General features: G+C 33.7%; 1 protein-coding gene across 13 annotated transcripts in view; it reads right to left on the bottom strand.

Annotated features, from left to right (window-relative positions):
* SMCHD1 (structural maintenance of chromosomes flexible hinge domain containing 1) overlaps positions 1-24809 on the bottom strand; it is a 146596-nt gene that overhangs the window by 51331 nt on the left and 70456 nt on the right. For all 13 annotated transcript variants that reach the window (XR_007411638.1, XR_007411639.1, XR_007411640.1 and 10 more), the window contains exons 23-34: positions 24047-24186; positions 23279-23413; positions 20808-21035; positions 15494-15642; positions 14295-14383; positions 13594-13712; positions 10484-10651; positions 6615-6740; positions 4394-4473; positions 4004-4161; positions 2430-2545; positions 1323-1387 (exon numbers count right to left, since the gene is read on the bottom strand). Coding sequence is in view for 6 of the 13 variants with exons in the window: in XM_049111828.1 (XP_048967785.1) it covers positions 1323-1387; positions 2430-2545; positions 4004-4161; positions 4394-4473; positions 6615-6740; positions 10484-10651; positions 13594-13712; positions 14295-14383; positions 15494-15642; positions 20808-21035; positions 23279-23413; positions 24047-24186 (1573 nt within the window). In the remaining 7 variants the exon portion in view is untranslated. The remainder of the gene's footprint in view (positions 1-1322; positions 1388-2429; positions 2546-4003; positions 4162-4393; positions 4474-6614; positions 6741-10483; positions 10652-13593; positions 13713-14294; positions 14384-15493; positions 15643-20807; positions 21036-23278; positions 23414-24046; positions 24187-24809) is intronic.

The following is a 24809-nucleotide window of genomic DNA, read 5'->3' as shown; positions in this document are numbered from 1 at the left end:
AGAGTTGAGTAGAAGAAGAAAGACTTACTAAATCTGAAGATAATGGATATCATAGTCTACAGAACAGAAAGGAAAAAGAACTGAATAAAAGTGAACAAAACCTGAGGGACCTTTAGGACACCAGCAAGTATCCTCTCACCAGGGGAAGAGAGAGAGTATTTCAAAAGGCAAAGACAAGAATATGGAGAGCAGTAAGAGAGAAGTGAATCATTACACACAAGGGATTCTCAAGAAACTGATCAGATATCTCATCAGGAAGTCTAGAGGCCAGAAGGCAATGGACCAATATTCAAAGTGCTTTAAAAAAATATACTGTCAGCCAAGAATCCTATATCCAGCAAAACTGCCCTTGAAAAGTGAGGGGAGGGCAGCCTCGGTGGCTCAAAGGTTTAGCGCCGCCTTTGGCCCAGGGCGTGATCCTGGAGACCCGGGATCGAGTCCCACATCAGGCTCCCTGCATGGAGCCTGCTTCTCCCTCTGCCTGTGTCTCTGCCTCTCTATCTCTCTCTGTCTCATAAATAAATAAAATCTTAAAAAAAAAAAAAAAGAAAGTGAGGGGAACATTAAGACATTCTCAGATAAACAAAAGCTAAGTGAGTTCATTACTTCTAGACCTGGCCTGTAAGAAATGTTCAAGGAAATACTACAGAGTAAGATGAAAGAACAGACAATAACTTGAAACTACATGGAGAAACAAAGATCTCAATAAAGGTAAATACACAGGCAATGATAAATGCCAGTATTATTGTAACAATGTTTATAACCGCATTTTTTGTTTTCTACATGATTTAAGAGACTAATATATTTGAAGAAACAAAACTTAGTCTAAAAGTTAAAAGAACATTTCTCATTTAAAAATAAATGAAAGAAATCCTGGACATAGTCTATTCAAAACCAATTTTCCTATTTCAAAGTAGAAGTCTAGAACAGAGAAACAAAAATTCAAGTGAATTAAATTTAAAGTCATATAGTTAAACCATAAAAAACTAGTTCAATGTGTTTTATTTCATAACATTTAAGCTCTGAACTACAGAAACCTCCTATATAATAACATAAAGTGCTCTGACAATGTTATTTTTTTGATGACTTTAATTGTTTTGAAAGCTAATATAACTATCACAAGTCTCTCCCCAAACCATTTTACAAAGCTTACAAATAATATACACATTTTCTCAAAATACTTCCTGAGAAAAATTAAGAGATACAAACATATTCTTTTCAATCATAAACTATTTTTCCCAAGTTGAGCAGACAAGTACCATCAAGGCTGAAATCACTTTGTAAACATTATGCACAAAAAAATCAAATGATTTGAGAAATACCTGAAGTAGAAACAGCCATCTTCCTTGTCATTATCTTTTATTTTATTACAACTAAATGTTTCTGCCTAGAAAGGAAATAGGGGTGAAGGTGGGGGAAGGAGAAATCACATTTAACATATAGTATATTCAGGATGAAACTTTATATTATCTTTCCCAAATGCAAATACAGATCACATCTGGATTTATAAATACATACATATCTTTACATGCATTTTAAAATTTAATAATGGGATAAGTCATGATGATATACCATTATTAAAGGGCACAAAATAGATCTCCATGGTGGTGACACAGTTTTAAGGTAACAGCTGCTTGATGGGACAGTATAAATCTAGGAAGCTAGTTTCCTAAACACATAATTAAAATGAATCATAAATCCTGAAAGGCATTGTTAAATTAAGACACTCTAATATGCTTTAGCTTTCAATTTTAGGTTCACACTGTCCAATATGGTAGCCAATAGCTCCATGTGGCTACTGAGCAACTGAAACATATCTGGTTCAAAAAGAGATGGGTACAAGCATAAAATACACAGGAAATTTCAAAGAATTAGTAACATATATGGATGTAAAATCTCATTAATAAATTTTAAAAACTGAGTATACACTGAAATAGTAATTTGATGTTAGGTTAAAATTAAATTAAAATTTTTCTTTTTACATTTTTAATGTTGTAACTAGAAAAATATAAATATCATGTGGGACTTGTATTATATTTCTTTTGGACTGTGCTCTTTTAGACCTCAAACTGTTCTCATCACTCCACCCCCCTTCTCTATCCTGCAAGTGTATCAATCATATCTCTTTACTATCTCATTGTCAATATTATCTCTTAGTGGTATTCAATGGCTTTTTGCCCTATGCCACTGTCCTTCAGATAATTTTAAAGTGTAATATAGCTTAAAAGTTTAAGAAATATCACAATGTAGGCTGCTTTTTTCGAAAGGCACCAACACTTAATTTTGAGACATACTGATATATTTTTAAAATCTCAAGTGATGATGCAGGTTAATGTCTAGTTCTCTAGTATATTTAATTTTAAGTACATTTAATTTTAAGTTAAATGTAAGAGCTAGTTTAAACTTTGATAATGCTTTCCAGAACTCACATTTGCTGGTGGTCGGTTCCCACTGTTAGACAGCTGCCACATTTTCATGGAGATACGTGCTGGATTAATATTTTTAATGATACTGTCATCTTCAGAAATAACAGTAATCATAAAATCTGTCATGATGAATATTAAAAATTATTTTCTAGTCCATTTAATGGATTTGGTTAAATAACTCTATGTCTTAAACTATATATCTTGTTTAAATATTAATAATGAAATTCTGAAGAAAACAATCAGCATTCCCCAATCATGTCTATAAAAATGTACTAATCAAAACAGACAACTCTCTCTAGTGCTAAGTCTCCTCCAGAAATGTAACACATACATCTTTGCTATTACTAGTCCATTGTCTTATTTTCAGTCTGTAATGCTATAAAATTACTAGGCAAGACCAAAGGTTAGACTGGATACTCATATTAAACCTAGGTTTAAGGCAACTGGTCATAAATCCTTATGCTTTATATATTTTGGGAATATAGTGTTTATTTTCTCTCATGATTTTTTTAAAAAGATTTTATTTATTTATTCACGAGAGATACAGAGAGAGAGAGAGAGAGACAGACAGACAGAGACAGAGACAGGCAGAGGGAGGGGAAGCAGGCTCCATGTAGGGACCCCGATAGGGGACTCAATCCCGGGATTCCGGGATCACACCCTGAGCCACCAAAGGCAGACACTCAACAACTGAGCCACCTTGGCGTCCCTCTCTCATGATTTTTAATAGCATAGGGTAGCTAAACTATTATTACATATAGTATTCCCCTTATGTTTATCATTCATTTGGTACCCATATGATAGATTTACTTTTTTAATCACAGGAAATAGGTCTTATCACCCAAAACAGATTCATAATTATGATTATAAAAGTTGTATATATGTAACTTATTAAAAATGATTAATTTTCTATTCTAAATGTTTTGCTCTGCTTGTTTCTATTCTTTATAATTATGTATAGGAATTTATCCATTCAAGAAAACAGAGGTCTTCAATGGTAATGGTAATAAATACCATTTCCTATTGACTTGGCACCTGCCGCACTCCACTGAAATTATTTGCTTAAGAGTCTTTTGCATTAGACAGTTCCAATAATGAATATGACAATTTCCATTGAGGTCTAAGAGCCCAATTTGTTCTAGAGCATCTTTAATCATAAATTCTGATGTGATGTATTTTCAAATTAAGTTAAGCAATCCTAGTTCTAATTATTTGGTTGAAGATGACATTACAACCTATTTAGTAGAGCCCCCATATTTCTTGCCATTGCTAAATGGCAGAACTTTTGCAGAGCTTCAAATCCAGTGAATGAACATTTACAAACTCAATTACAACAGGCTCTCAGTTTATGTAGAAACTTTCAGTTTATTCTTAACCATTAAGGGGAATGAATATAGGACACAGAGATGAAAGAAAACAAAACTAAGACAAACGTACTTTCTTTGCCATTTAAAAGACTATCACAGGCTTGTTTTTTTTTTTTTTTTTATTATGCCTAACATAGAAGATAACTTATTCCTTTAATGTAAAAAGCAAATTATCATTACAAATTTATTTGAAATTTGTCACTTACTCACCAGTGAAAATACCCCCTGCTAGAAAGGAAGCATCTTTGTCATATTTAACATTGAGACGAATAGGTTTTTCAGGGTCTGGAAGAATCATTAACTTAATTATAGGTCCTTCTATGATATTCTTGTTATAGATGGCTCTAACATGCATCATATGTTCTCCTCTAACAGGGAGAGGGGAAAAAAACAGACAAAGGGTTCAAATTACATTAGTTAGAACTTAAAAATTCTGAGACAATTTACACAAAGTTTAACTCATTTAAAAAACCTCTTTATTCCTGTTTAGTTCCATCTCCTTCCACTAAATAGAAGGCTAATTATTACTCTTAACCTTAACAAGGAATAAGAAACATCAATCTCTATAATACTAACAACTATCAAATTTTTGGTTCTTACCTAGGGGCATAAACACTGAACACTCCCAAATTAGCCCTGCCCCTTTCATCTGTTTTATGCTGTTGATTTGAAGGCGTAAGCTAAAAACAAAACAAAACAGTAAATTAGAAAATTCTAGAGATCAAATTATTTTCCTCTATTACAATGTTCCTTTCCTCCATTACTATTTTAAAAGTTTCATTTGCACACACTTTTAAAATCTTTAATGTCCTAATCTGAACTAGTAGAAATAACGTGGTACATAATTACATAACCCAAAGGACAATAATCACTTATCTTTACCGATTAAACTACAATTTAGTGTATTTCTGTTATTAAGTTGCGGAATTCAATGTTCACTGTTTCAATAACATTCATATTTCAAGTGAAGTTTGGTTATATAAACACTGAAGGCATATTCCAAAACTGGGGGTTGAAGAGAATGGCACAGGTGAAATAAACATAAATACATGTTTAAGCCAAGGCATCGTAATACTACTATTATACTACAGTATAATAGTATGTAATACTATATACTGTTATTTCATCTTTCTCGCTGTTTACTCAGATGTGCTTCTTGTATCTGTTGCAGTTATGACTCTCTCAGTGATGACCAAAGTTTACTTTCAAATGACTAAGAATCAATGGTACTAATCATTGGTTAGAAAAATCTCTCAGCTTTCTACAAATGCTTCTCTAGAAACTAAAATAATATTCTTATTTGTGGCAAAAAAATAATCAGTTTCTCTTCTAGAAGCAAATATTAAGAATAAAAGTGAATTTGTAAACTGTTGTAGCAGAGTATCAGACTCTTTCCTAAGCCCTAATTCCTATTTCTGCTTAATGGAACCTAAAAATTAGGTAATTATGGTACATGCAAACAAAAAAGGCAATAGTTACACAAAAATGAGAAGGAATATCAAAATGACAGAATAAAATCCTGTATTTGTACCCATCTCATTTACTCTCTGATCCACTCTCAACTCATTTTTCTAAAGCAAGGCTTCTATTTTAGGTTGTATAGCAAGCAATATCATAGTCTCTTTAAACAGTCTTTAAGAATTTTACTATGAAAATAAGTTCATGTGGATCACAAGCCATTCTTGGCACTTTAATCTTCCAAATGATATAGAAGATCAACTTGTCAGGTCCTGGAAATCTCTTAGCATTCTTATTGAACTAATTAATGGAGAACTGAATATTTACATAATATCAACTGTTTTCATCCAATAAAATTATAAAATGTTTATAGAGGGATACTTAAACCCAGCTGAATATAACCCCAGGAACTTTCCATGTTGCTGGGTAACAACCTGACTGGGACAAATTAATTTTCTTCAACAGGAGGGTCTGTGTCAAAATACAACTTTGCAGCTGGCAGCTTCACCTATTTTTCCTCATGGGGGGCCCTCCAACTCTGTAGTAGGCGAAGTGCCCACCAGAACCTAAACAACTGGCTATCCCATGGCTCATGCAAATAGGTGGTACCTAATCTTGGACTTCTTGGTATCAAGCACTATGTTTACCCCCCAAATGTTACAAGGCCATATTTATGCTTGCCCCATACCCTAGAAATACAACTTGGTATCAGTGTACCAGCTATGCCCAGGCCCTGGTAGCTCTCCGTAAGTATGTAGAGGACAGGTACTCACACGACTCAGCTTGTAAGGTTTTTGAATATTACTTGTTCCTTAACCCATACTGCAGGTCATTCTATTTGCCTTACTCACCTTCTCAGGTGAGTTATCTATTTATCCTATTCTGAAATTCAAATATTATTATTATGTAATAACCACTCAGTCATAACTATAGAATGTTGCCCCTTGTTACATTGCTTCCAAGATAAAAACTTTACTTCCTCAAAATAAGGGAAGGGAGAAGAAATGTGTGGGAAATATCAGAAAGGGAGACAGAACGTAAAGACTGCTAACTCTGGGAAACGAACTAGGGGTGGTAGAAGGGGAGGAGGGTGGGGGGTGGGAGTGAATGGGTGACGGGCACTGGGTGTTATTCTGTATGATAGTAAATTGAACACCAATAAAAAAATAAATTAAAAAAAAAAAAATAAATAAAACTGAAAAAAAAAATAATTATCAAAAATCTTTGATTTAAACTAAACAATAATAATAAAGGTTATATAAGGCTATATTTTTAAAAATATGACATCTAATAACACTATCATAACAATAAAACTCAAAATTTTAAGTAGAAGAAAATTATGTAACGGATATTTAAAACCTACCTTTAAATTGTTAGCTTTTATGAGACTTATTTTAACTTGTGATACAGGTGCTGGATTATCCCACTGATCACAAAGCTGAACAATGAGAGGATTCTGTAATTCTCTTCCATTTATCACTGGAATGGACTAAAATAGATATAAGTATTTTAAGAAGCACTAAAACATATGTGCCAAACAATGTAATTACTACTTGTACACATGTTAAATGATTAACTTTTATCTCTGTTCTAGTCACAAGTGGCTTCTGTCATCAATTAAACTTTTGAAAGTCAAATTATATGTCACAAGTGATCATCTTCCTATAGAAATTATCAATATAATAAAGAAAAAACAGCATTTGACATTACTGGCTTTTTTTTTTTTTTTTAAAGATTTTATTTACTCACTTATGAAAGATACAGAGAGGTAGAGGGAGATGCAGGTTCACTGCAGGAAGCCTGATGTGGGACACAATCCCAGGACCCCGGGATCAGGACCTGAGCCAAAGGCAGAAGCTCAAACACTTAGCCACCCAGGCATCCAACATTACTGGCTTTTAACACATTCCTAAGTTATTTATTAGAATGACTTTAATGGAAATAAAAGCCTATCTTAGGTTCTCAGATGTAGTACTGGCTGTTATAGTTTAGCTCCTCTGTCAATTGTCAGTACTCTGCCATTCTACATGAAGCAGTAATACACAGCTTTCTAGTGCTCCTTAAATAGGACTAGTCACTGATAATCTACAGTCTTATTGGTTTAAAATACTTCCTGCTTTTTCCCTCCTTTATGTGAGGCTTGTGTAATGCTGGGAATTTGCCTGTTGACCTAGTAATACTGAACATATCAAAGGAAACACATTGTTCAGTGAGAAACCTGATAAAGTTCCAGTCTAATATGTCAGATTTTAAAAGTTAAAAAAAAAAAAAAAGAAGATGGGAGAGAACAAACTAGTGATAAAGTAAAGCTGATTTATCATCTCCTGTCAATAATGATCCCTGTGTTTTCTCCAATCACAGGGAGGTTGTTGGTTAACAAATAACATTAGGAGGTTGCTAGAAGTGGGAAAAAAATTAATAATCTGTTTCAGGCAGAACTTAATTTTTTTTTAAAAAAAGATGCCTTTGAGGGATCCCTGGGTGGCGCAGCGGTTTAGCGCCTGCCTTTGGCCCAGGGCGTGATCCTGGAGATCCGGGATCGAATCCCACGTCGGGCTTCCGGTGCATGGAGCCTGCTTCTCCCTCTGCCTATGTCTCTGCCCCCCCTCTCTCTCTCTCTCTCTCTCTCTCTCTCTCTCTCTGTGACTATCATAAATAAAAAAAAAAAAAAAAAAAAAAAAAAGATGCCTTTGAGACTAGTTTGGTTAAAATGCTTGACTATATTCCATCTGCCAAAGTTTATTAAAAGCCCAAATTAGGGATCCTTGGGCGGCGCAGCAGTTTAGCGCCTGCCTTTGGCCCAGGGCGCGATCCTGGAGACCCGGGATCGAATCCCACATCGGGCTCCCAGTGCATGGAGCCTGCTTCTCCCTCTGCCTGTGTCTCTGCCTCTCTCTCTCTCTCTCTGTGACTATCATAAGTAAATTAAAAAATAAATAAATAAATAAAAGCCCAAATTAAAAAAAAAACTGATGACAGTTTCCAAATGCAAACATATCCTGGTACTTTATTCCTTTTTTTTTTTTTAAGTTTATTTATTTATTCATGAGAGATCCAGAGAGAAAGGCAGAGACACAAGTAGAGGGAGAAGCAGGCTCCATGTAGACAGCCCAATGCTGGACTTGATCCCAGGTCTCCAGGATCATGCCCCAGGCCGAAGGCAAGCACCAAACCACTGAACCACCCAGGCTGCCCTGTGGTACTTTATTCATAATCATGTTAATTGTCTATACATCAAATAGTGACTAATTTTAAAGAATATTCTTTTTTTTTTAAAAGATTTTATTTATTTATTCATGAGAGACAGAGAGACAGAGAGACAGAGAGAGAGAGAGAGAGAGAGAGAGAGAGAGAGAGGCAGAGACAAGGCAGAGGGAGAAGCAGGCTCCACGCAGGGCGCCTGACGTGGGATTCGATCCCAGGTCTCCAGGACCATGCCCTGGGCTGAAGGCGGCACTAAACTGCTGGGCCACTGGGACTGCCCAAGAATATTCTTTAAAAATAGCTTATAGTCCACACTTTTAGTCATAAAGTTATCTGGGAAAAAGTGGAAAAAGCTAGTATCCGAAATCGAATGTTCATAAATACAAATCTGCCCTCTGCCACTTTTTAGTATTGGCATGGAATTTAATGTTTCAGGATTTCAGTTTCTTCATTTATAAAATAAGAATGATAATAATACATCATGTTAGGGTTAAATGAGAAAAATATATAACATTTATGTATATTTTTGTCTATTTATCAGCTAGTTGGCAAATCAGTTCCCCTTTTCCACTTCACATCCTGCTTAGGGGGAAAGTGGGTCAAGAATTAATTAGGAAATTTTAGGAAGATGAGATATTCAATGATTACTTTTATAGCCTTATCTACATATATATATCTGTGACAGAACAAGAAATTGGTTTGTCTTAAAAATTTCTGGATTTCTACGGTCTACAAATTAATCTTTTAAGAAATTTGAGTTAAGCTATCATTATTTTTGACATTCCTCAACACAAAATCATATTAAAAGATGGACATGCCAACATTTTTCCACCTCAAAGGTAAAAAATTATTTCATAACATAATAAACAAATCCTTTATTGACATTACTGGGCACAAAGAACATATTAATTTATGTAGTATAAATGCTCCTAGATAAAAATAAATGCACTGGCTTTTCAGTAAAACTCTTCAGTTGACACAATATCACAGAAAAAAATTCTTAATGCTCACTGTCATCACTTGTTATTTTAAACTCACAAATCAAAAAGGGCAATCTCAAACTAGGGTACAGGTAATGTAAACTTTTCTTAGATGATCCTCTCCTTTAATAGCATAATTTCATTCATTACCATGGTGATATAAGCTCATTTCCCTTTAGAAAATAATGTAAGCTTTCATACCAACAGGTAAAGGCCCTGTTAGACCAAAAACAAATACCAAAATCTAAACTTTTTAAAATCGGAATTCTAAACATTTGTTAAAAATTCAACACATTTAACAGACATTTGCATAATCAGTATTTAAGATTTAACTACCTGCATAGAAAGGCATACTTCTCAAACTCCAGAGCAAACATTTAAGATAGTAAGACAGAATAATGAAACAAAATTGGGAAAAAATAGTGACTGTTGAAACTGGGGGTTCATTATGCTATTTTCACTTTTACAGATTTATAAATTTCTGCAGTAAAATTTTAAAGGTGTGAATTACAATATTTAAAAAAAATTTTTTTAAAATTAGAATTCCAGGGGTCCCTGGGTGGCTCAGCAGTTGAGCGCCTGCCTTCGGCCCAGGGCATGATCCTGAAGTCCCAGGATTGAGTCCCACATCAGGCTTCCTGCATGGAGCCTGCTTCTCTTGCTGCCTATGTCTCTGCCTCTCTCCCTCTGTGTCTTTCATTAATAAATAAATAAAGTCTTTAAGAAAAATAAAAAATAAAATAAACTTAGAATTCCAGTAAAATTATCATACAGTGTTACACTGGTTTCAGGTATGCAATCTAGTGATCAACAATTCTGCACATTACATAGTATTCATAAGTATTACACTATTTTTTAACAAATGAGAACACAAGTGATGAATTAACTAATGAAGTATTCAGAATAATATTATTTTGTCCTTTTGTTATTATTACTATTGCTATGTTATTACTTTGACAATAAAATATATCTATGCTGATCCACTGACAATCTGAAAGTAATAAGCCATGTGATAATAAATTTTTAATCAAGGCAGAGAGTTACTTACCTCCTTTAATTCTGGCCAGTCTATAAGGAGAACTTTTGCTGGTGGTCCAGAAATTAGCTGCACTCGAATAAAGTCAGAAAATTCACGCCAAGTAAAACAAAGATCCTTATTTCCAGGAGGGCCTGGAATAAATTTGATGCCTTTTACACTTATACTTTGTGTATTTTCCTAGTGAAGAAAAGTAGGTTGAGAAAAGACAGGATATTATGCTTAATTAAAAAAAAAAAAAGAAAGAAAAAAAGAAAATTTTGTAATTTACCAAGATGCATATAGATATATTTCTGCATAAAACAATGACAAATACCTTGGACACATACCAATACTGGCACACTATGAAATTCATTTCCTTGAGAAGTGAAACTGAATTTCTTTTTTGTGAGGGAGAGATCTAAAAGGTTCTGGCTATGTCCTTTCACCTTATATTTTTCTAATGTCCTTCTTATTTATATGGTCTTTTTATTCCCCAAGTAGCATATGCTGGTTTAATACCCTTTGCAGTTGTTCTTTCCTACTATTTACAAAATTCTTTACCAACCTACATGACCTCTCTTTTTATCTCTCATACAGGTTACCATGATTAGAGGGTCTTCTCTGACCACCCCACATAATGGCACTGTTTTCATTACCCCATTTTATTTTTCTTATCACTCACTTCTTACCTGCTGTGTGCTCTTCCCATTATAAAGTGATCTCCAAGAAGGTAGGGGCTTTGATTTGTTACTGCTCAATCGCTGGTTCACATCATGTTAATGAGAATCAATGAAACTACCCTATAATTTCTGCAATGTGATTGAATGATAAAAACTAATTCCATACTGGCAGGAGAACTATACCATTCATATTTTAACAATGACCATTACTAACTTTGTCATCTTAAATTTCTGAGTACAAATCTATTCCATCAGATTTTTAAAAATCAGATTTAAAATTTCATGTTTTACATTCTCAAACAACTGTACAATATTTTCTGTACAAAGAGATGGCAAAAATAATTAAAATTAATTTCTACCCAAATCCCAATGAGCACAGAACTTTTCAGTATTTGGAAAACAAATATTCATTAATAAAACATACTGAAAGCTGAAAATATGTAAAGTCTAACCTAGAATTCCACACTTATTACTGAAACACCAAAAGCCCTTTCAAAGATATGATTTCTTGTTTAAGCCCTCTTCGAGGTTATTTCAGTTTTACTTCCAATCTTTTTTTTTTTTTTAAGATTTTATTTACTTATTCATGAGAGACACAGAGAGAGAGAGAGATAGGTAGAGACACAGGCAGAGGGAGAAGCAGGCTCCATGCAAGAAGTCCAATGTGGGACTCGATCCCAGGATTCCAGGAACATGCCCTGGGCCAAAGGCAGGTGCTAAACCGTGGAGCCACCCAAGGATCCCCTTTACTTCTGGAAAATCTTAAAGATGAAATTTGTATATGCATTTACAAATTGTAGATGAGTCCAAATAGAATTAAGTATAAAACTGTGAAAGGCGCTTTTTAAGGTCTAATTCTGAAATTATCAAAGGAACGTACTTTAGAATAGCAGTACATTTTATGTAAATGCAGAAATAATTTGAAGAAATGGTGACATCTTAAAACTACTTACTCCCCCCCCCATCCAAACCACTATTTTTTAAAAAACTAGTTTTAAAACAGAAGGCTCCATTTCTTCTGCAGAGACTGAAAGTGAGTCAAGATAGTATATACCAGTTGTAAAATGACAACATGAAGAAAGTAAGTCACCTGGACTAAAGAATAATGAGCTATGGGAGGAGAAAGGTGTGAGATTATGCTTCAGTGTAATACCTTAGATATTTTAGGCCATACTGGGGAGATGAAAGTCTATATTAACAGCATTAAATGCTGACAGATCTGATAGGTGGCATAAAATGAGAATGGGAAATTCACAATGACAGAAAAAAATGTGAAAACAAAATACATACAACCCTTCTAAGGAGTTATACTATAGAAAGAAGAGAAATAGAGCAATAGATGGACAAAGCATTAGGGCCAAAGGACGTTTTGGTCAGTATGAGGGGGAAAGGAGGGTGGCAATTTGTTTTTTAAGATGTGAGATATGACAGCATGTTTACATCCTGATGGGACTCGAACAGATGGGGAAGATTGAAGATATAGGAAGGCAGTTTACAATTTAGGAGAAATTACTGAATGCAAGGTTGGGTGTCTATGTATAGAGATTGTTCATGTATAACAGCAGAAACATAGTTATCTTCTAATTTCAGATATACATGGGATGAAGATAAATAACAGAAGAACCTGAAAGTCAGACACTAAACTTTACCTTTGTAAAGTAGACAAAATATCACGAAAAGTTCTTCAGCATTGCTAAGATACAGTGAGTTGTGTCGAACATATTAGTGAAAAAAGAAACTCTAGTAAGGAAGGGCAACAAAGAGGCTACTCTTGTGATTATTTTGTCAAGTTAAAAATGTAATGGAGGCTCTAAAAGGAATAAAGAGTTTTAAAAAAGCATTAAGTGCTCTGAATGGATTCAACTTTATTTGGCCTTAGAATTCCTTCCTCCTCTCTCACCTTCTCTGGCCTGACAGGTTCCTTAAAGGCCCAACTCAAAAGACATCTTTTTTTTTTCCCCCAAAAAATTTGTCTTCGATCTCTCCAAACAGAATACATCATGTTTGCTTGCATGTTTTAAAGAAATAATTCCACTTTCGTTCTTATTTTTCAAGCTAATCTAAACTCCACAGTTGCAAATTTGCCCAATTAGTTTTTTCCCCAGCCTCCTATTTAATGCAGGACGTAAGCACTAAGAAATTTTACTAATCATGAAAAACTACCTCTATATACACATGAAAATATTTAGAGATAAAATGATATCATGTGTGGAATTTGCTTCAAAATGATATGGTAATGGGGAAAGTGATGATTATTGAGGCTGAGTGATAGGAACACAGAATTCCTTCTGCTATTCTATTTTTTGAGTTTAAAGTTTGTCATTACAAAATCTTTTTTAATGCCTTTAATGATTTTGCATTGTAAACACCAAAATCAAACTTCTTTTATTTTAGTTTTTCCCAAATTTTGTTAATTGTAAACCAATGGTCTAAGCCAACTGCTATGAAAAGCAGCCATACCTGAAAGGTAGTTTTCAAATGAGAGCTATCAAGTCCAATCCCAGCAATTCCCAAGGCAGATAAAGAACTTGGTGAAAATGCTTGAATCTGATTTCCATACTGATCTGTAACTATTACAACTATATAAAAAAGAAAAGTTTAAAATCAAACTTTTATCTTTTAATAAAAGATATAAATGTCTATAAATACATTTATATACTGAAAATTATGCTTAGAAAACCACTAACATTGTTCTCTTATGTATTATTTTATAAAAAGTAATCATACCTGCTTCTTTTATAATAACCACCAAAAAATAAAACCAAGAATCTACTTAAGTATATTTATATATTTAATATGGTGTTAATCAGATTCTTCACCATCAATATTTGAAGAAAATAACTTAGTATTATGTAATATTCTAGATATAAGAAAAATCTAGGACTCCACTGATACATTTACTTTGCACTTTTAATATTAACTATTATTATTTCTAACAAAAGCCAGCATTTTCCCACGAAACTATTTTTGTCAAACTGATTTCATAGTTATGTCGGCCTAGGCAAAGACCATGAAAATACAGCAATCTTTTCCAACAATGGATTTTGAACCAATAGATATATATAAAACTAAGGTTTTCCTTTCAGATCGTGTATGCCAAAACATAAATATAACCACATATTACGTAAGTATTTTAAAGAAAAAAAGCAGACCATACTAACCTATTTCTCCTTGAAGCTCTTGGCCCATCTGTACTGTTTTTCCTCCTTTTAATTCACATTTTAGATGTTTAGGTTCATCAGGAAGCGGTCTGAAATTAGTTAACAAGTTAAAATTAGTTATGCCACTGACTGTAGAGAACAATTAGTTTCAATATGCTAAAGAATAACATATATATATTTAACACTTGGTTTCTAAAACTTAAATACAACACTCCTCCAAATATCTCAATTTATAGATCACTATTAACCCAAACAGAAATAGAGAAAAGACAGCTTGCAAAGAAGTGATAAATCATAACATCTATGCGAGATTAAAAGGAATTATGAAAAGGGAACTGAGAAAGAAAAGGCAGGTCAGTAAGAATAACTCATCATCAAGAGATCAGGCTGCGGGTAGAGAGTACCATATCTAAAAATTTTATCTCAGAGGTGCGTGGATGGCTCGTTGGTTGAGTGACCAACTCTTAACTTCGGCTTGGGTCATGATCTCGGGATTGTGAGATCAAGCCCCACATTGGGCTCTGTGCTGGGTGTGGAGTCTGCTTGGGATTCTCTCTCTCCCTCTCACTCTGTCCCTCCCGTCTTACCTCTCTTAAAAAAAAAATCTCAAATATGGAGCCTGGAAATATTATGAAAATGGATGGAAGAATTCAGTGAATGAGCTTACTGGAACAGGTGAGCAAGGAGTTGACAGGTCTGGGTGAAAGATTTTTTTTATATATATTTGCATAAGTCTTCTCCTTTTCTTTTAGTAATACTAGGTCTATCTGGACTCAGATTTAAAAATCATCACTAGGAAATGAAAGAATTTTTCCTTGTGAACAACATATTGACTGGTCATACTGTTACCTTTTATATTTTTCACATCTGTCATTTACAGGTGTTTTCACTGCTGCTTGCACTAAAGGGGTTTTCCTTTATTGACAGTTCTAGATTTTACAAATACCAGAGAGCCAATTAAGCACAGAGTATATAAAAGAGTAAAATACAGGACTGAATTTAACCAAAGAGATGAAAGATTGATGAATTAATCACTATCTCCAGTGAAGTTTTATTCCAAAGACAACCTACCACATATTTCATAGAAATTACAATTATTTTCTACATTAAAAACAACTTTCACTAGTATGCTTTGGATAAAAGCATTTTTCTTATCATATGAATTTTGAAATACCTCAAAATATAATATTCCCACAAACCTTACTGTAAATGCACTTTCCAAAGACACATGATCATCTTGGAATGAAACCTGGCAATAACGCATATCTTTCACAGATGTTGGTACTTGTACATCAGGAAGCAGACCTTGTAGCAAGTGTTCTTTGTTAATCTCAGGAGTCCAATTAACCTGAAAGAAAAATTATATTATCTAAGAAAAATATAAAGCTTAGCCTAAGGTCCTCCTACTGCCACTTATCTTACTGAAGAATCAAAGTTAAATTATAACTCATCCTCCCCACCTCCCTTTATGACCATAAATGGTGGTGGTTTATTAATAAGATTAAGAAGTTCCTTCCTTTCTAAAGACTCCACCGAAAAATCAGTAGAAGTAATAAACGAATTCAGGGAAGTGGCAGGATATTTTCCCAGAAACTGGTAGTACTTCTATCTGCTAATAACAATGTATAGAAAGAGAAATTTTAAAAGCACCATTTTCAACTGCGCCAAAAAGAATAAAATACTTAGGAATAAACCTAACCCAAAAGACAAAAAACCTAAACTCCAAAAACCATAAAACACTGATGAAAGAAATTAAAGATGACACAAACAAATGGAAAGATATTTCATGCATGAATTGGAAGAATTCATATTGTTAAAATGTCCATATTACTCAAAGATTTACAGATACAATGCATTCCCTACCAAAATACCAACAGCATTTTTCACAAAGCGAGAGTAAGTAACACTAAAATTTGTATGGTATCACAGTAGACCTAGAACAGCCAAAGCAATCCTGGGAAAGATCAGCAAAGCTGAAAGTATCACAGCAGCAGATTTGAAGACCTACTATGACAAAGCTGTAGTAATCAAAACAATATAGTACTGGCACAAAAATAAACACATAGATCAATGGAACAGAATAAAGACCCCCAAAATAAACCCATAATTATATAATTATATAATCTCAAAGGAGGTAAGAATATGCAGTGGGGAAAAGACAATCTTTTTCCTTAAATGGTGTTGGGAAAACTGGACAGCTACAAGTAAAAGAATGAAACTAGACCTCTTTATAACACCATACATAAAAAATAAACTCAAAATGGATTAAAGACCTAAATGTGAGACCTGAAACCATAAAAATCCTAGAAGAGAACACAGGAAGTAATTTCTCTGACATTGGCCATAGCAACATATTTCTAGATATGTCTCCTAAGACATATGAAACAAAAGCAAAAATAAACTATTGGGATTAATTTTGCACAGCAAAGGAAACCATCAGCAAAAAAGAAAGACAATCTACTAAGAGAAGATACTTGCATATGACATATCCAATAAAGGGTTAGTATCCAAAATATATAAAGAATGCATAAAAATTAACACCAAAGAAATTCCAGTCAGATTAAAAAATGGGCATAAGACTTGAATATGTGTCTCTCCAAAGACGACACGCAGATGACCAACAGACACATGAAAAGCAGCTAAACATCGTTCATCATCTGGGAAATGCAAATCAAAACCACAATGAGGTATTATTCCCCTACACTTATCAGAATGACTACAATAAAAAACACAAGTTATGACAAGTATTGCTGAGCATGTGGAAAATAGGGAATCCTTGTGCACTGTTGGTGGGAATGTAAATTGGTGCAGCAACTGCAAAAAACAGTATTTTCCTCAAAAAAATTAAATACAGAAATACCATACGATCCAATAATTCCACTACTGGGTATTTATCTAAAGAAAATGAAACACTAATTTGAAAAGACATATGCACCCTTATATTTACTGCATGTTACTTACTATAGCCAGGATATGGATGCAACCCTAAGTGCCCATCAGCAGACGAATGACACCTTGTGTCTATGATTTAGATACTAAAAAGTGTCTATGTATATGTGTGTCTCTATTTGTGTATATATACACAATGCAGTATTATGCAGCTATAAAAAAGGATGAGATGATGCCATTTGAGACATGGATGGAGCTGGAGAGTATTATACTAAGTGAAGTAAGTCAGACTGAGAAAGAAAAATACCATATGAGTCCACTCATAAGTAGAATCTAAAACAAAGAACAAAAACCCCCAACCAAATGAATAAACACAGAATCAAGGGTGCCTGTCAATTAACCATCCAACTCTTGATTTCAGCTCAGGTCATTAACTGAGGGTAATGAGATCGCCTCATGCTGCACATAAGATTCTCTCTCCCTCTATGCCCCCACCACTCATGTGTGCATTCGTTTTCTTAAAATAATTAAAAAAATAAAATACCATACAGGTCAAATCATGTTATCAATTATAAGAGGTAATATGCAAATTTTTGTTAAAATAAACTTATTTATATGGGCTTTGAATAAGATCTAGGTTAATTCCTATTCAGCAAGATAAGAAAACCAGTTATATCCACTTAACTACCATTTTGGCCACCTTTTGGTTTTAATCAATTCTTGGATGCTTTTAGCTCTATTTTAATTTTGCATCCCGCATTCCATATATTAATTTGTTACTTGATTCTTTTAAATTGAGTACCTTATCTATCCTACTTTTAAACTTCTAATCCTTTCTATGTAAGAATTTTTAGTTCAACTTACTCTTTTAGCCTCCCATAGTTGTGATTCTCAAGTCATATTCTAATATTTTGCCCCAATTCATGCTGTTCTGTTACCTTTTTATCTTTTAAATGTTTTATTCTTTATCATATATATATAATATATATAATACACATATATATCACACACACATTTTTATTTTATTTTATTTTTAAATTTATTTATGATAGTCACAGAGAGAGAGAGAGAGAGAGAGAGAGAGAGGCAGAGACACAGGCAGAGGGAGAAGCAGGCTCCATACACCGGGAGCCCGACGTGGGATTCGATCCTGGGTCTCCAGGATCGCACCCTGGGCCAAAGGCAGGCGCTAAACCGCTGTGCCACCCAGGGATCCCCCCACACACACATTTTAAAAAAAATAATGGAAGAAGCAGAAGCAACACTTTTTAAAAAGGCTTTCTTCCCTCACTCTAGCTGTGTTATCCCTTCAATGGATTCCCAGTTCAGTTAGGGGTGACATTCCTCAATACTGGAGAATTCTCTGAAGACTACAAAAATCACTTTAATGATTATACCTTTAACAAAAGTATAGTATTTAATATTTTATTGCCAATAAAGAGGTGCATGTTTCAACATTTCTGGAACCCAATAAATATATAACTACTAAATTTGAGGTAAAATCTGTCAAATGCTCGTCACATGCTTAGAAAATGGCAAAATGAAAGTTATACAAGTATAGGCTCTCCACTCAATGTTTCTTAACACTGATAAGAAACCAGAATGTGTGAACATAACTATGAGAAAGCAAGGAACCAGTTCAGAAGTCAGGTTCCTGGTATCACTTTTGAAACACTTGACTTCACATTTGCTGATATAGATAAAAATGGCTTGCCTCTCCTTAGAAGCAGGATCTGGATTATATCTCTATAACAATCCTCCAGTCCCTCATTTAGGAAGGAAAAGATAAACTGGCTAGGCCAAGGAATATTTCAAGTAAGATTTAAAAATAAGGTCTGCTAAACCCATGCTGAACAAAATTCTTTTAAAATATCAGATCCTATAGCTGGAAACTCAAGATGTCTATAATATAAAACAGTACAAAGAAACAATTTCTACCTTCTGTCCCACAGAGCAACTCTCCACAAATTTAGTTACTTGGGTCTCCCTTATATAAGGGTCTGCAAATGCTGGCTTTCCAGAGAAAGGGAGATGTATTGTCTCTGACTTAACACTGAATTTTTAAAATATTATTTTCTCGCATAAGATTTGAGTTTTTTCTCCATGACTATCAAGGAAAAAAGTACAGTTGGTTCTGCTATACTGCTTGGTTTAAAAATGCAAATTTGTTCCAATGACATTAAAATACTAGGGAACAGTTTGAGTATGAAGCAAATTTTATGTTTGCTAATGCATAATATCACCAGTAAAAACAATAGGCAAACGTGGAAACCTGTACTCAGCTAAACCAATCCATGGAAATACACATATAATACAACTCAAACTTACCAGCTACCTTGTGTGATTATGTATATTGAGCTACACATGTCCACATTTAGTGGAGTTTCCACAACTTCACAGTAACTCACAGGCTGCAACCTTTCCTATACTCACTTCCACAATGTAAACTGACATGTTATTGTACTGTTTACAAATGTCTTTATCAGGGATCCCTGGGTGGCGCAGCGGTTTAGCGCCTGCCTTTGGCCCAGGGCGCGATCCTGGAGACCCGGGATCGAATCCCACATCGGGCTCCTGGTGCATGGAGCCTGCTTCTCCCTCTGCCTATGTCTCTGCCTCTCTCTCTCTCTCTGTGTGACTACCATAAATAAATAAAAATTTAAAAAAAAAAAAAAACAAAAAAAAACAAAAAAAAAACAAATGTCTTTATCATTTAATATGTGTTACTGTTACTATTTTTGGTACTATTTTATTAGTTTCCTATCTTTTTTTTTTTTTAAATAGGTGACTGGAAAGTTTGAGTACTGTGGCTCTAATTCCCATTTTCCCCATGAGCCCTGTGATTTTTATTGTACTTTTTTATCTGGCACAGTGATTTTAAGAAATGCATGTGTTTCATTATAACAGAACTGACTGTACCTTTTGAAAGGAGTAAGCACAGAATACCCACTAGTCTTTCAATCAAGAGAAGTATTCTTAAGAGGAGTACTAGAGAGGTCTACCTTAGGTGATAAGTATGTATTTTGATTTGGTTCTCTTAAGAGATGTTAAGTTTCAATATACAGATTCACCCTAACAAGGTACAAATGATGAATTTAATTACAGCTGACTGATGAGGACCATATGAAGTTACTGAAAATCTACAAAACTTTTTTTCTAGGATAATGCTTTTAGAGAGTGGTATGCCAATTTCAAATAGTCAAATTAGGGTCCTGTTAAAATGTTTAAATTAGGGTCCTGTTAAAAATGTTTCACCATTTGGTTCTAACAGACCTTTTGTTTACTGCCTTTAGAACAGTCACAAATACAGTGCATTGGTAAGGTGATCTTGACTGTGGCTGTCGAAATAGTTGGTCAGGAAGATAAAGATACAGCTAAAAGAGAATTCCAATCTTTGGCTTTTGTTAAGTTCAAAATCATTTTTCTAGGTATGAACTTGTCGCATACGAATCATTCACATTTCAATCTAGTGCATGAAAGGGATTGTTATTTAGCCTGGAACTCTAAATAACAGTATTATTTTTCTGTGATAAGCTTCTTAAAAGCTACCCTAGAAAACTTCTTGTTCAGAGCCTGATAATCATAAAATGATAGTTTTTCAAATAACTAATCTGAGATACTTACTTTAATTTTATCTGCTAAAGTTGATGTTATATGAATTTCTCTTTCTCCTTCATCATACATTTGAAAAATAAGATTATGCATAGTATCGCCTGCTATCCAATTAACCTCATCCTGATGTTTGATCTGGATTGCCTTTTGTCCTTCTACACTGAATATCTGTAATCTTGCAACATGGCTACTAGGAAGCAACTTAATAGTCTTCTCCACAGGCGCCACATCTTTACAGCTCTAGAAAAAGAGAAAAACACAAAAATATATTGAATGACATCTGCACTTTTAAAAAACATATTACTGGGCTTTAATTTAGAATTAAGGATTTATTTCCAATACTACAGAAGATCACCTTATACACTGTTAACATTCATAAGTTTTGTCATTAAGAAGATACTATAGGGAGGCCTCGGTGGCTCAGTAGTTGAACATCTGCCTTGGGATCAGGGCATGATCCCAGGGTCCTGGGATTGAGTCCCGCATGGGGATCCCTGCAGGGAGCCTGCTTCTCCTCCCTCTGCCTGTGTCTCTACCTCTCTCTCTCTGTGACCTTCATGAATAAATTAATAAAATCTTTAAAAAAAAAAAAAGAAAGAAAGAAAATACTACTAATAACCATATTTTACACCATCAAGTTATAAGTAATGACAGTGGCCATATTCTTAAAGCCGAAAACTAGCGCATTTGGATTTAAAATGATTCTCTTCCTCTTATTTGGAGTCACATGACAGATTTGGTGACTAGCATCTATAAACAGGAATAAATATATAAAATATTAAGAACTTCCCATAAAATCAGAGACAAATAGTTGCCATAAAATACACTATTTACACTGAAGCAATACATTGGTATAAATGAATAAGGCTGTTTCTTTATTTTTAAAGATTTTATTTATTTATTCATGAGAGAGAGAGAAAGAGAGAGACAGAGACAAAGGCAGAGGGAGATGCAGGCTCCATGGAGGGAGCCTGAAGTGGGACTTGATCCTGGGTCTCTGGGATCAGGCCCTGGGCTAAAGGAGGCAGTAAACCGCTGAGCCACCTGGGCTGCCCGGCTGTTTATAGCTAAGCAAGGATTCTAGATGCACTAAAGGCTAAGCTGACACATTTATAATTTATTATGGGCACATCAATGCTCCACATTATCAGTAAGAATGAGCTGGATTATGCCAAATTGATTTTAAAGGCATAAAAAATTAAAACATTATAAATTATCTAGGTTATAGTGCATTCCACAAGGTACACAAAACTCAAAATAAGCCTAAGCCTAAAATATCTTTACAATCTTATTTAGCTCATTTCTCCTTCCTCATCCATTTGCAGTCATTTCTATTTAAGCCCATCTACATGAATAAAGACATATACAAAATTCCTGAATATCAGGAAAATAACCCATCCTCTTTACAAACATTTTGCATTTACATGATTCAAACTCAAGTCAACGCCTTTGGATAACATTTTCTAACTACATATTATAAGGTATCCTTTGATCTTTGTCCTACCTGATCTAGATTCTTGGTCTTCTGTTGCTGCTTGATAGGATTCCTAATGCTTGTTACTCTTTGCTTACAAACCCAATTCCTCCCTAAGTCTATGTCTTTCCTTCCTGAATCTTCCTGATCTTTTGTGAGACAGCACGCTCAAAAACAAGTTGTCCACATTACTGAATTTTAAAAAATGAATTTAACAACAACAACAAAAAAAGCATAACAGGTATTTGAAGGTTATCAATATAACCAGCTTGATCAGAAGCAGAATGAAGAGTCATCTCATTCTAATGAAAAACAACAACAAAAGCTGTCTTTTACCCTTCTGAGGCTCAAGATATTTGAAGTGATGTATATTTAGTAGGAAAGCATCAGTTAATCAACTGATTAGGTTAGGTTATTCATCATCTACCACATCAATAATGGAGAAATCACACTTAAATATTTTACTTAAGTATTTGTTGTCCCACTTTGCAATCTTAGGAAATCAACTGCTCACAACAACTGCTTGCCCTCCTCCAGCCTGGCTTCACCTTCCACTATGATGTATTATTATCCAGTAACAAGTATCCTAGTAGTACATTACTATAGAAATCTCTTTTAAGTGACAATACTAACCAGATATTTATTTTTTAAATTATGCATATAAATTAAGTGTTTATATATCTTTTAGTGGTGGTTTAGCAGGTTTTCTAAGGAACAGTGTAAATATATAAGAAACAAAAAAAAAAAAACTCACATATAAATGCCACATTTTAATATAAGAAAAATGATAATTTTAGGACTATGTAATTAGTAGCAATAGGTATTACAAAAGATTTAATCAAGAATATTACTAATACAAAGTGTTACTATACCATTTCATGTTGCCTTTTCTTAACTTTAGTTAAAAGAACCACAAATACTTCATTTTTAAAAGTCAAATGTTACATAAAAGCTATTTGAAATATTTATATGAAAACAATATTAATATCAATGAATAGTAACAACTTACAGGTATTTCAATTTTTGCTTTAAGAGTCTGGTCTTTTTTAATGTTCTGCACTTGAATCGCAGATCCTGTTAAAATACTGGTCCCAGAACTGCTGCAATCTACAACGTACACTGGAAGGTTTGGAGCACCTAAAAACTTTTGAGAACATACAAAATAATTTAAGACTCCAATCAAATATAACAAATTATTCAATAACTGTTATTTAAATTTTCAAATAATTCACTACAGCTACTATTTCTGGCCATAAATTGGAAAAACTGGAATAGAATTCACCAATATTCTAGACAATTTTTGAATGAGAAGAGTAATTTTCAATAATTCTACCTAAATTTATGTCTTCTGAAACACCAACTTCCTCAATCACTATTTTTTTTTTTTTTACTTTATGTATTTGGGTTTTCCTTTTCTTTCTGTGCTTTTACTTGCCTTCATTTGTCTATCCATCCTTAACCCTAAAAGACATTTCTATCATTCTATTCATAAATTAAATACTTCATCTAAATTGAGGGAAATGGACCAAGAGAGGAGGGAGAGGAATATTTTGTCTATAAATTTCTTTTTGAAATTTGGTATGGGTGATGCTTTTATTGGCTTACAGATGCTGAAAGTACAGGCAATGGGATACCCACAAATTTTTCCATGGAATAATCATTAAAGATCTAAATACAATATAAGTCTCACTATAAAGTAGCTAAGAGACAGTTATGTCCATTTACTACCATCTTACTCAAAATAAAATCTGCATATTCTTATCTTAAAATAACTTACCTTACAATGAACAATCAATTTTGGTTGTGTTGTTACATTGTCTGATTCATCCAAAACTTCTACCTGAAATGGGAAAGCTGTTCCATTTTCTATAACTAAAATTTCAGAATCAGGTTTCACTTTCAATCGATGAGGGGGACCTACCAGAGAATTATATAATGAAATACAGGTTCAAGTTTCTAAGACTGAAATATTGAAATAGCAAAAAAAACAAAAACAAAAACAAAACCCAAAAAACAAAAAACAAAAACTTCTAACATTTCAAGTTTTAGTTTCTTAATGCTTTTTTTTAAAAAAATAAGCATCTTTAATCATTTGTATCACCAAAATGCACAGATTCTACAAATGACCATAGCTGTCTCGATTGTGTAAAATTTTTGATGTCTAGACTTCGTTTTACCCAATAAGCTATGACATAATGGTAACTAATGCTAGAAATCACCTGAAGGTGTAAAACCTTAAAGAGATCCTGGAAAAAAATATTCAAGTTTTTAAAAAAATATTTTATTTATACACTGTAACTTTGTACAATGACTAATTTCTCAAAAACATGTTAAGAGAAAACACACATTTTAGGTAATAGTGTCAAAGAATCAGTTCATGTAATGATATAGTCAGATAATTTGATTGTCCTCTACTTTGATGCTGTAAGCAAACTACACATATTTCTTCTAAAATTAATCAAAGAGAGCTTATACTTCTGTAGCAAGATGACTTCATGTGCTCACATTTTTAAAACACAATTTTAGGGAATCCCTGGCTG

Source organism: Canis lupus, chromosome 7 (genome assembly GCF_003254725.2).
Source record: "Canis lupus dingo isolate Sandy chromosome 7, ASM325472v2, whole genome shotgun sequence".
Taxonomy (NCBI): Eukaryota; Metazoa; Chordata; class Mammalia; order Carnivora; family Canidae; genus Canis; species Canis lupus.
The sequence above is the reverse complement of the archived record's forward strand: the minus strand, read 5'-3'. Positions and strand labels throughout refer to the sequence as shown.